The sequence below is a fragment of the Xyrauchen texanus genome, chromosome 44 (assembly GCF_025860055.1).
Source record: "Xyrauchen texanus isolate HMW12.3.18 chromosome 44, RBS_HiC_50CHRs, whole genome shotgun sequence".
Classification (NCBI taxonomy): domain Eukaryota; kingdom Metazoa; phylum Chordata; class Actinopteri; order Cypriniformes; family Catostomidae; genus Xyrauchen; species Xyrauchen texanus.
Window position 1 is genome coordinate 12,147,718 of NC_068319.1, and position 14,159 is coordinate 12,161,876.

General features: G+C 37.3%; 1 protein-coding gene across 2 annotated transcripts in view; it reads left to right on the forward strand.

The window, feature by feature from the left end:
* The first annotated feature begins 2,743 nt into the window (after positions 1-2,743).
* Positions 2,744-14,159, forward strand: part of LOC127636509 (roundabout homolog 2-like) — a 105,759-nt gene continuing 94,343 nt past the window's right edge. For both annotated transcript variants that reach the window (XM_052117037.1, XM_052117038.1), the window contains exon 1: positions 2,744-3,281. In XM_052117037.1, coding sequence (XP_051972997.1) covers positions 3,218-3,281 — 64 coding nt within the window. In that variant the 5' untranslated portion in view covers positions 2,744-3,217. The remainder of the gene's footprint in view (positions 3,282-14,159) is intronic.

Here is a 14,159-nt window from a genome sequence, read left to right on the forward strand (position 1 = left end):
TAATGGCATCATTAAGACATGATGATATGATGTCACTATAACTCTCACCCTAATGCGATTATTCAGCTAAATTCAGAGACTGCACACTCGTCCTGGCAGGTCCAGCTAATGTTTTACGGTAGTTGGCGCATGCTGAATCAGTCATAAGAGAGAAAAAGGAATCATGTTTTATTCAATTACATGCTGAAGCTCAATTAATCAGTTTTTGCAATTAAGTTAAACTTGCTCATGCATCATACATGAGGACAATATTAAGGGTAATCGCTGCAGAAGCTCCCTGTGTACCACAGGCGCGGACTGTCCTCTGCTGAGAACACAATGAAAGACAATATATTACATTAGGAAAATTAGAATAAATATATCCTTTGAATAATGGTAACATTTATGTAGTTCATTCTGTCTCAAAATGAACATGAAATGTAATGTTTGATGTTTCAACAAATGTAGTGGCATAATACTGTAGCTGAGAAAATGCCTGGGATGGGAAGACTGAAATGCTGTGAATACAAAACAGCCCTTTGCTCCCTGTTTAGTGATTCTTCTGTGTTATTTGCCATGGTTGAATCCACCAGTATCATCCACCATCATTACTTGCTGCAGACAGAGGGTCTTGTGTCATGTCTCATTGTCTGAGGCTCATACCACACTGATATACCTCTGATATTGCTTTTCAGTTCTGATCTAGTCATTCCCCCGAAACAATGACATTTCTGTGATTTATGATTCGGTTAGAGCCCTAAATCTTTGGGGGCTGATTGATACTGCTTTTAGGAGACAGATCTATTTATTCAAAATTAAAATAGAATACTGAAATGAACAGTAGAATCTTAATATTATAATGATTAAACTCAGGCCTTTGACTAAATCAATATAATTGTTGTTTAAGAGACAGTTAAACCAGAAAAAAGAAAGAAAAGAAAATGTCATTGTTTTCTCCCCATCATGTTGTTACAAAACCATATGACTTACTTTCTTCTGTAGGAAAGTGAGTTACTTTAATAAATTCTTATTTTTTTAATGTCTAACTGCAGTTTTCAGTAGAAAGGGCCTCATTCATAACACTTTTGTAAATATATGAGTAAATTGGGGGTAATTTATGCAGAAAATAAACCTTCCTGAAAACTTTCCTCCAGATTCACAAACGCTGCGTACACCCCAGATTGTTTTATGAATGAAGAGCATTCGCATATCAAATCTTTATTTAGCAAACTCAATAGCCTCTCAAAAAAGGAAGAAACTTACTGTCACCATGCTGTCATTGGAAGATCTTTGTAATCAAACAATCCAAAATGTTAATAAAAATGGTTTTACATGAACTTTAGTGTAAAAAATGGAAGAAGGATGTCCACCACCATAAACCTTCTCTGGTTCTGTTCTTTGACCAAAATGCTGTAAACTAATAAAGATTTGCAAGCAACAACAGTATGCAGGCTTTTTCTAATTTTTCCCACCTGTTGTATTGTGTACACACCTGCACACGATTTGTTTATTTATGGGTTTAACAGCAATAGCACTGACCATACATTATTAACTGAACTCGATTTATCGATGCTTATACAGAATTATGAAACCTAAATTACAGAGCTCATATCAATTGAAGAAACTGTCCAACCAGTTATGTTAGAGGGCATATATATGCTTTTTTTATTACTTATTTAATTTAACTTCAAATCAAAATGTAGTCATGCCAATACGTTTGGATGTCTTACGCATGATGATTTACACTTGGTCGGGAGCAGGTGCACATTTTGTTTGTACCAACTAACATTTTGAAAATATGAAAACTTTCATGAATCTGAGAATTTACGTCAGAACAGCTTCAGAAACGATTTACACAAAAATGAGTTCTTCGCGTGTTTCATGAATGAGGCCCAATGAAAGTGAATGGGGACTGGGGCTACTGAGCTCAATGAATGACAAAACAATCACAATCACTATAATATTAGTGGTCCATACAGTCTTTTTTCTTCTGAAGCCATATGATAATTTAATTATTCATTGAAAGTCTTCCCCTTCATCGTAGTTCTCATGTAGCCTACATTAAAATAAGGCACATTAAGATGTATATTTGATGTCAGTGACAAACGGTCATAAGAACCAAAGACATTTAATGTTGTTGATGTCAAACCTGTTACGACTAGATCATAGAAAACTTCTTAGGCTATATGGACTACTTTTATGATACTTTATGGTGGCTTTTTTGTTGTTGTTGTAATTTTAGGACCTAGACAACCCCTGTTTGAACATTCTTCACAAAATCTAATTTCGTGTTCTACAGAATAAAGACAAACATATGAGTTTGTAACATGAGGGGGAGAAATTTAGATTGGGTGAACTATTCCTGTAATGATGTATTGTACTCATTTAATGAATATTAGAATACTTACACAATTTGCACTGTTGTGACTATACTTAAATCTCCCTCATTTGTACTGCATTGGCAAACGTACAGTTTTGTCATAATAACAAAGCACACAGAAAATTTAATTATGAATGTTGATTTCCCTCATGTTATTACCAGAAGAAAAAAAATAGTGGTCAGTTAGAAGTGGCACACCCAGGATGTTTTGGTCACGTGCAACTGCCTCTAAATTTAATGAATTCACTATTAACAGCGATATATGCATGCAGAGTTGTTTGAAATCAAGCCACTGGCGCTTTAAGAGTGCAGTTACCCCATTGTGGGTAACTGCTGAAGGTGGGCAGGGGGTGGGCTTGAGCCACGAGTAGGTCGCCCGTAGACGCGAGTAGTAAATCCGTTCATTCACACAGCGAAGGCAAGAGTGTGGGGCAGCGCGAGCGATGGAAATCATCCGGGTTAACTTGACGGGATATTAAAGAGCGAAAGCGACTAAAGAAATATATTTCCCGTGAAACGAACCTTGGAAGATGTAAGAAAAGCATCTGGGACGGACTGTGAGCATCACATCTATCTGTCCTCTATATTGACTCTATATCCATACGATCAGCGCTCGAGCGCAACACAGCGGGCGCACGCGAGGAGGATTTTTGATGCCGAGGTTTATTTACATATCAAGGGGCAAATAAAAAGGTTTTTGTATGTTTTGGCTTTATTTTTGAAAGTTCTTCGATTTGGCTGCCTGCTCAAATGCGTCTCCTCTCACTTTAACCGGATTGTAGCGCTTTTGGGGGTGAATTAACGAACATACAGGAGGCTTGGGGATAGGCGACAGAAGTGACTTTATATCAGAAGGTGATGGAGTTTCGCAGGACTTTAGATGCTGTGTTCATTTTGATTGCGCTCATCTGCTTGGCTCAAGGTAAGTTGGATGAAAAAACAACGATGCAATGTCAATATGAAGATTGGAAACGCAAAAGATTGTGAACATACATGTGTCTAACGTAAATAATGTGTATTACCACATGGATAGTGGTATTCTGTGAGATATTATTGTTATTTAGGTTGTAAAATAATGCTTACTTTCCTATATATGCAACAGAAGGATTAGTGGGGTTTAAAACAGGAAATCAATAAGTATATGTTGAAGGCATCAGGTAATATACAATAAAGTCTTAAGTGAATTATACAGGCTCTCCTGTGTCTTTATGAGGCATACATCACATGCTATTGGCTGTATGTGTAAAATTGTACATTTGTATTCAACCCTAAACCTCTAGTTTATAGGCTATACTTGGAACATATGGATGAAAATGAGCAGTTGACTCATTTTACAATAAATGCACTTATGTACTTTAGGAGATCAATCCCTGAATGCAAGAGAATTCTCTTAAATACAGCATTTTATTACACAATAATATCTGTTTGCAGAAATTATTAATTAATTAACACATAAAACAAACAGTCTTTCTTCAATATAGCTACAAACTTGCATAGTTTGAATTTTATTCTGCTTAGATCAGAGGTATAGCTGGCTCTGCTGCCTTGCAGAATGGAGTTGTAAACACTGACACTGAAATCTGTTTCCCAATATAATCAAGGGCAACACAGCCACCGGACGTGGCTTAAAATGACACGAAAAGCTTTTATTTGACTAGAGCTATAATCGCCACCATTCTCGGATGTGTAATCAATACTGCAATCTGCTATTGTTTCATGGGCAGATCCGGTGAGATCAAGACCTGAGTCATACCACCATCTGAACAGGCCCAAAATCCTCAAAATGTGATTGGGTTTGAGTCTAGATTTGTTCAGTTTAACTGTGCAGCACAGTATAGAAGCTGAACTTAGGCCAATCAGTTGTGAGGATTGTTTCATTCTTTTCCCACGCCTCTCTAAGAGCTGACTTAATCTAGCGCAGTTATGTGCCAGGGGCTTGCCGGCTATCTCCTCTCACCATACCTGATAAGGGATTTTGAAAGAAAATACATTGAGTTACACTCCAAGCCCTCAGCTTTGTCATTTGTAGGTGCCTGATTTTGCCTGGGATGGAGCTTGTTTGTCTGTGTTGCATTTGTGTAGTTGTACCTCGAGGAGGACGTGTGTTAGCTCAACTTCTTTTGAAGTCGTTTTAAGCAGCCACAAACAGCTGTTGGCTTTTTTCCGGATCGTTCCCAAACATGCATATAACGACAGCAGGCCTCTGATCAGCACTTTGACTCACTCAGTGATGATACTCTTTAAACCAGATGAACCTCACTGGAAATGATAGAAAGACTCTATCAAAAATAGACAACATTACCTTTTTATGGGTGTTTTTTTTTATTAATTTCATAATGCATGCACAAAGAGATCTATAGCCATTATAATGCCCTATACTGTATACACTTTTGATTGGCAGCATTTTAAAAGCTTTGTGACTTTTCGCATAAAGCGCATCATTTAGTGTTTTCCTCAATGCATGACAGCATATTTTGTGTGTGAGAGGTGTGACTCAGAAAATTGTGCTTCTTCCATACACACACTCACACCGAGTTACTCCCTGTTTCTTCTATGTGAACACTGTGCTGTCAAGAGGCTGTCAATAAGGGGGAGATAAACACAGCATCTCCTACTGAGTGCGTCTGATGTCTCAGTCTGATTTCTGTCCCGTCACATTTACGCTTTTTACTGGATCCTTGCCGGGAGACAAAACAGCTCGGGAACATCTTTCTCGCTCTCTTTTTGTTGTTGCCGCAGAGATCTTGTTTAAGAATGAATAATAACTCCACAGAAATGTTCAGAAGTCCCATGTAAAGCATTTAAAGGGAAAGTTAATTTCCCAAATGACATTATTTCCACAGAGAAGGTCAAATTTTAACCTCGGTTGCCATTTATTTTCATTGCATCTTTTTGCCATACAATAAAAGTGCATTGTGACAAGGCAAATATTCTACCTAACATCTTCTATTGTGTTCTAGGGAACAACATGAGGAATTTTCATTTTTGAATGAACTATCCATTTAATGTGCTTTATAAAATTAACACCTTTAATTAGAAGCACAAAATCCAAGGCTGTTCCATATTTGACAATGCAAGAGCATAAGTCATGTCCTAAAATAGCACAATCAAATCACCTCCTCCTCTGGAGGGAGAACAGGGCAGTTTTAGGGAAGCCAAGAACACATAAGGTTCTGGCTTATGAGTCTAGCACTGACAGGAAGCTTGAATTGAACCCTAAAGACATCAGCTCTGGCTGGCGTGGCACTGAATGGGACACAGCACAATGCTTTGGCATCAATCTGTCAAACCCTGGGTCTCTAGCCTCAGATGAAGACAGTTCAATAGCCCTACGAATTAGTTCCAATGGCTGTGGTGGTGACCCCCAAAACCGTGTTTTAAATGGGAAACACCAGACAAAGAATCAGACGGAAGTGACCAAAACCGTATGAGGGAGCATTTTGAGTGTGTTTATCTGGAAACCATTAATAGTAGGGCTGTTATGTGAGTATTTTGGGATATGTTTAGATGTAACACCTGTCTGCAGCAATTTCTTTTTCAAATTTAGTGATGGTAGTTTAATAACTTAGGGGTAGTTCACTAAATAGTTGTGGCACTTTTGCGTGTGATATTTCAGCGCAAAAACCTGCAACTTATTCACTAACCACGTTTTTGTACATGTTCTATCTGTTATATCAGCTGTAATTCGTCAAATATTTATCAAATGATGGAGAAGAGCGTTATATCCTGGCATATATTCAGATGCAAAGAGTAGTCAAGCGCACTTTCGGTATGTTAAAAAGATGTTTCTGGTGTCTGGATCACAATAGTCAGGGATGCTGCTCAGACCTGCCAAAGTGTGTCAGGTAATGGTGGTCTGATACATCCTCTGCTCTATAGCATTCAGATTTGGCCTGCAAGATTGGAATTTGATTTCAACGATTTGTGTGCATGTTTGCAATTCATTCTTAGTGGATTCCCCCCTAAGTTTGCTAATGGCTCTAGTAATACATAAGTCATTTTATCACACTGAAATCCTATACATCTTGAGGCTATATTTTGTTAAAAATATTTGTATTTTAAAATGTATGGACTGGCTCCATTCACTTCCATTGTAAGTAAGTCTCTTCCATTTTAAATAAACAATGGATAAATCTAAATTATATATTGTGGTAAACAACATTATGCCACAAATGTTGTCCATTGAGATTAACTTGTAATGGACACAAAATATTCCTTTATAAGAACCTGGTCCTCAAGAGCACAAAAGATCCTGACACTTAAGGGATTCATGATTAATAGGTTTAAAGAGCTATATTATCAGGACACCTGACTCATTGTTGATGGAACATAACCCATTCTTGACTCTATCTGTCCATTCTTCAAATGACTATAGGCTATATCTCTCAATAATAGAGATATATCTCTCTTTCCACCAAAGCAGTGACACTGACTGAGGCCCAATATTTAGCTTCACTGAGCATGTTTACATGCTCTTGCACAGATTAGGCTTAATAAACCGGCAATGTGTGTGGTCATGTAAACACATTAAACAGCTTTCATTTATCGGTGTAAGGACACAAACCGTTTAAGAATAAACCGATCAACACAGGTAGAGTTTTCCCATTTCCCTGATTTGCATTGCATGTAAACACCATTACCGGCATTCTTACCTTCTTATCCAATCAACGTAAGTGTTATGTGCATGCCTCTTCATGAATTGACGTCAAAAGCAGTGAATAACTTGATTATTTCAAATCTCATATAAATACAGTTTTCTTGCTTTGTCATTTTTTTTTAAAAGGGATACTTTACCCAAAAATTTAATTCTCTCATCATTTATTCACTTTCATTCCATTCCAGATGTGTACAACATTTTCTATTCTGCACAACACAAACAAAGTTTTTTAGAAGAATATCTCAGCTCTGTAGTTCCTTACAATGTAAGACCTTTGAAGCTCCAAAAATCACATAAAGGCAGCATATATTTTTTCCCATACAACTCCAGTGGTTTAATATGTCTTCTGAAGCGATGCAATCACTTTGGGTGAGAAACAGACCAATATTTCTATCCATTTTTGGTATAAATCTCCACTTTCACTTTTAGATTGTGAAAGTGAATGTGGAGCTTTATAGTAAATAAAAAAAAAAAAGGACTTCAATATTGATGTGTTTCTCATCCACATGTATTATATAACTTAAGAAATGGATTTAACTACTGGAGTTATGGGACTATTCGATAGCATTGAATGGACCTACAGAGCTGAGATGTTCTTCTAAAAATCTTCGTTTGGGTTCTGCAGAAGAAAAAAAATACATTCACATCTGGGATGGCATGAGTTAGTTAATGATGTGAGAATATTCATTTTTGGGGGAACTATCCCTTTAATAAGCTGATTTTTCAGGAGTTAACAGTGTATTGGTGTGCATGTAAACAGGCTCACTGTCAAGAAATGTAGCTACTCCTTAAAGGTGCTGTAACTTTTTCCAACTCCCTGAAAGAAAATAAGTGTTGTAAGATATCTCACCTGTCTCTGTGACAGCTCTTGACTCTGTAAACAGTAAACAAAAATGTGTCTGCCGACAGTTATACTTTTCACCTGTCAATAACTTTTAAGTCATGATGTTCATAACAGTTGTCTGTTGAGGGCGTCATTTTGCTACTGTTGTTTTAAATGTTATGTTATATTTGGAGTGCAGGGTTTTGGAAAGAGGGGGCGTGGCTAATTCAGTGGATCAGTAACATGGAAGTAGAATTACAGCACCTTTAATCAGAAAATTTCTCACCACTTCAATATTGAAATGCACTGCAACAGTGGTTCTTCCCTCTCCAATAACCCAGTAGTTACAAATACATAGAACTTCTCGGCTGTTCCTGTGAATTTCTCCATCTGTGTTGGTAACGAGCCTTCTGATGAATTGTCACTAATATTCTTGTCACTTTTTGCACTGCAAAACTTTGTGTATTATGTTGAGGTCCATGGCCTGGTGGTGAGCGTTCATGCTCTGACACATTGAGCTGCGGTGCTCATGTTGGTAATGTGAGTTTGAGTCTGACTTGATGAACCCATTGCCACCTCTCATCCCTGTATGTTTTACCCTATCCATTTAAATAAAAAAGCAATGGCCTATACTCTTTACGTGTACTGGCTTTAAGTGGGACTCCCAAATTGTTGGGAACATGTCTGGTTGGTTGGCCCACTGATAAATCTGTACATGGGTGGATGGATGCAGGAGGGCATTTTTTTCAGCAAGTGAAGTTTAGATTTTGGTTAACAGGTTCAGTTTGGGTCTGTCTGTCTGTATGCATTATGTATTTACATTATAAACCAGAATTTGAGATTAGGAAACATAGACTAAATATGTCATTTTCTACATGATTTGCTGGTATTTATTTTGTAGGCTAAGCTTTTGAAACACACATACATTATCTGCATTTGTTTGTTGCTTTCCTAATCCAACAGCAAGGTATCACAGTAATCCTCTTTTTTTGGCGTGAAGACTCACTATTTATACAAATCTCTTTTTCGCAGATAACCGCATACATACACTTGGAGTCCAAAATGTATGTTTTTGCCACACCTGCCAAATGTGGGTGACTTGAAAAATGTAAAGCCATTAATATTTCATACTAGCTATGTTAATTTATTTTGCATTATTTTTAATAAAAAGGATATATTGTCCTTATGATAATGTAATTATTTAGCTATTTTTCCGTTGCATCTTTGTGACAAACAACTGGAGCATCATATATGAGATGAAACTGCACCTGTCACAAAACGTTGACATATTGCGACGGTATTCCTTTTGTTTTTGTTTTGCGTGGCTTAATCCAAGGAATATTGCATGTATGTGTCACCATGAGGAGTTAGAAAATATACTTCAGGCATCTTAGATAAACCTCTGATTGTAAAATTTCCACTGAGGTAAAAGTTGTAATCTGATGTGCAAGTTGTTGTGATTTGAAACCCACTCATCATAATAGTGACTATCATTCATACTCTCCTGACCAACTTCCAGCCTAATAAAATTACCGTCCAACTGGCAAGTAATTTTTATTTTTATTCACATTTGTTGAGTATTCATTTTGGACCATGCATAAAAAGTTTACTTCCCCACTCTTTAAACATGTAAATACACCCATTGGGATAAGCTTGTTGAGTACTTTGGATTGTGTTTAAGTGGTCTGTGGTTTATCTGTATGCCAGTGAGCGCTGCAGGAATGCCCTGAGTGTAAAGAAGCTGTGGGCAGCTGTGGGGCACTGCTGGGGAAGCCTGTGTGCCAAGACAGCATACCACTTTACATTTCCAGACTCCTACTATCTACAGGTCTTGTACAGTAGCATTCCTAGCCTGTTCAACTTCACTGCATGAATTCTCAGCCACTTGTTCGAATCTATGTTCTGAAAATAACATTTGCTCCTTGATTTAAGAAAATATTCTTGATCCGAGTCATCTGTTTATTTTCCACAGTATGACTGCTCATTATCAGGGTCTGCTGAGCCTAGATTACCACACTCTCGCACTGAGTAACAACTCACTCCTAAACAGCCAGTTTGGGCTTTGAGTGTTTACATGGGGCAACTGTGTTTTCCTTTGAAAAACAGAGACCTCTGGTCATTGCTATATTTGTAGTGTTTGCTAGTTGATGCGAACAGAGCCGGCGTGTGTGTGTGTATGTGTGTTGGGCACTCTGTAAACAAAAGGGCCTGGGGCCGTGTGTACTCTCATCAGGAGCACCAATTTAATGACTCAGTCACTATCTGCATGGGCATCGCTATTAGATTACCTTCATTAACACACACTCTTTCTCGTTCTACCCTTCTGGCGCCTGTTTACACACTTTGCATGCTGTTCAACTTATTTGGACTTATTTGCCCTAGGCTCCCAGTTATCCTCATCAGTCGTGATCTGTGTGTTGTTGCAGTAAATAACAGTTGCTGTCATTGTTTGGGTGCTGAGTTCAGAGGCGTTATTAGACAAGGACATTACTTGCACTGTTGTTGTTTAATGGCCGTGTAGATCTAAATCACATCTTGGCCTTGCTGAAATCGGTCCTTGATTGCAATGCGAAGAATGCTGTGAATGTTTTCCATGGTTTCAGTATTCTTTGTCTTTGTTTCTGTCGGAACGATTGAAGTGTTAACAAGCTGTTGTTATTGTCTTTACAGATGTGTGGCAAGGCTTTGATATTATCAGCTCTATTCTATGCTAAATAATTTCGATTACAGGAGGAATTGGCTGCCTTTCCTACTTAAAATACCAACTAAGCCAAGTGTATGCTGGTTAGTGCTGGTATTACCAAGATAACAAAACTGTTCCAAGAGTTGCCTATGATGCTATGGAGTCCCAGAAAGGGCGGGAATTTATTTTCTGAAATTGTTTTGCAGTCCCTCACAATCGTTTTGCATACTCTCACAATACATTTGAGTTACTTCACAATAAGTTTTTTATTTCCTCATAATGGTTTTATAAACCATGGTGTTACTGAAGTAAAAGTTTTGTACCCATGTTTTTTGTACCCATGTTTTTATTATTATTGTTCTGGTTATTCTGTATTATTACTATGGTTTTACTACTAATACTATGGTTATTATATGGTTAAAATATGGTTAATGTAACAAAAATGATGGTTTTGTGGTTATGGTTTTTCTACAAATACCATAGTTGAACTATAGTTAATGTAGTAAACCTTGATTGTTTTTTTGTTTTTTTTGTTAGGGATGGATTAAACTATTGTGAGGGAGCCCAACATAATTACGAGAGAACACATGCAATTGTGAGGGAATGCAAAGTATTGCAACAAAATGCTAAACTTATTGCAACAGAATGCAAAACTTCCTTTGAGGGAACACAAACTTTTGTGAGGGAACACAAACTATTGCAAGGGAACGTATACTATTGCGAGGGGATTCAAAACTTACTTTGAGGGAACGCAAAACTGACTTTGAAGGAACACAAAAATTACTGTGAGGAAACGCAAACTATTGTGAGGGAATGCAAACTAATGCGAGAAAATGCATACAACTTATTGCGATGGAATGCAAACTATTGTGAGAAATGCAAAAATTATTTTGATGGAATGCAAAACTTACTGTGAGGCAACGCAAAACTTACTGTGAGGCAACGCAAAACCTACTGTGTAAACAATTGTGAGCGAATGCAATCTATTACGAGAAAACAAAAAAATGATTGCGACGGAATGCAAAACTTAGTGTGAGGAAACAAACTATTGTGAGGGAACACAAACTATTGTGAGAAAATGCTAAACTTATTGTGATAGAACACAAATTATTGCGAGAAAACGCAGAAGGTGTTGCGACAGAACAAAAAACGTATTGCAAAGGAACGCAAAGTGTTGTGAAGTAATGCAAAACTTAATGTGAGGGAACATAAAACTTTTTCAGAAAATAATTTATCTCTCTGTCCTCTAAGGGCTGTACTGTACAATTCAGTTCAGACAAGGTTTCATTATTTATAGCCTGTGTGCCAGAGAAACTGAAAATTAATTCTCACAGGGTTTGCGTTTTCAGTCTCTATTATATAAGATTATAAAAATTCAAAGCTAATTAGGTTTAGATTTCAATAATTGGGAAGTTGTTGCACTCTATTGCAAGCGAATTATAGAACTCAGTGGTACTCTGCATATTTGATATTTGTCATACTACTATTACATTCTTAAAACGTAGAGGGATCTCATTAATATAACTACTAAAGCTATGTAATTTATTTTTTCAGCATTTGTATTCAAAACTTTGCTACACAGTCAACTAATTAGACCTTTATCTAATGAAGCTTTCCAAGTTAAAAATTCTTCACTCCTAACATGTCAGTTTTTTTGCCCCACAAACCAGTGGTGTAGTAGTGTCTGAAGAGGTGGGCATACTGTGAATTGAAATATTGTTGTAATCATAGTCCCACATGAACTTACAACATGTATGTCAGGGTAAGTTTCTTGCTGGCATAGTGTACAGTGCACTGCTACGATGGTATCCTGATGATAAAAATGTATTTACATTAATAGGTCTCATTAATGTTGCTTTCATTAGGCTTCCATGAACATTTTTAATACTTTATAATTACTGTAATTAATAAACTAATACATACATAATATGTAACAAACTGTTTTGCATTGTATAGCTCATATGAGTGTAGTAATGTTCACGTTAATATGTTATCTTGAATTACCATAGCCTACATAAGAATTAATCGTTATTTGTATTAGATGTGTACTATATAAGTTTAACTGCATAAGTTATATTTAAATGTATAGCATATATATATATATATATATATATATATATATATATATATATATATATATATATATATATTTACAGTGCAAAATATGGTTACTCCAGTGACGCATGTGAATCAGCATTAGACTGAAATGTCCCACCTATTACTGAAACAGAAAATATGATTGTTAGCAATTATTCAGTCGTGTCTGAAATGAATGTTCTGATTGGTGGATCAGCGTAGTCGGACTGTCTGTCTTGTCTCTGCCATCAGTTCGCCACCGTCTACCGCTGCTCCTTGTGCGTTTAGAGATAATCACTGTACACTTTTTAAAATAATAAAAAAAACAAAATTCACTCAATGGTGCTGCGGCACCCCGTTAGTAGATTGAAAGTTCCGGGACAAAAGCTTACTCGTTGTTCTAGCGGCCATGTGTATCATCACTTATTTAGGCGGGCATACGTAAAATCCTCAGAAAGATAGGTGGGCATATGATGGATTCCTGCGTATGCCCTAGACTACACTACATCCGCAAACCAAGAGTAGACTTGTCCATGACCAACCTCAGTGAGTCATTCTTATGCAAAACACCCAGCATCTCACAAGCACCACTTGACATAAATGTTAAACCTGTTGTGTGAATCACAAATTGTGAATGATTCAGTTGTGTATTTCACCAGTTTACATACATAGGTTACGTCTAGTGCTAAGGGAAGCCTAGGGGTTTTCCTAACCCTTATTTTGGTCATTTCCTCTTGCAATCACAAGCCAGCAGTGCAACAAGAACACATCCTGAATGTGATATGTTATCTCCTGTACCTCAGGGGAGATATGCAGGGTTCTTGCTGTGCTGAGAGTAGACAAATGTTGAATATATGCCTAATCATTGGCATGTCGCATTCAATGCATGTCTACACTGATCATGTATTTAACATGAAATCTGACTTTATAGTGCTGACTACGGCTTACTCCTTTTCATCTCAGTCTGTTTGACTTTCAAAGATTCAGTTCATAAATAGTCAGGTTGGCTGTTCATTGAAGGCCATAACCATTGAGGGTTGATCATTTATAATGAGAAGCCCATTTCTTCAAAGTCAGCATCCACTTTGTTTTACTCTTTTACTGATATTTGACCTGAAGCTGAAAAATGGCACTCTTAAGGTATTGGGGAAGCCCTCTGAGAGAAGCTTTTAAAAGTTTTCTTGTGGTTTTAAAATGACTAGTGTGAATAGCAGGGGGAAAAAATGAAGGATTATGAAACAGTCTTTGCATCTAGATCTGCTTTACTTTTATATTCCTCACCACGAAACTTCACTTTCCACAAAATTTGTTATTCTGTGTGGGCCTGACTGATGGGGTGTTGGGGTCAAAAGGAAAGTGGATAGGGGGAGAGTTTCTGTGGAGATGAATCCAGTGGAACATGGAGGTTTCTGGTGCGCCACTAAGGAGGACCTGGAAACTGATGCTATCTCAACAAGTTGCGGTATGCTGGTCAGGGAAAGGGTCAGGGAAGGTCAGGGAAAACATACTGTGGTATTATTGTACTGCCTTTATTGGAGGCTTGGGCTGTAGAATCTAAATA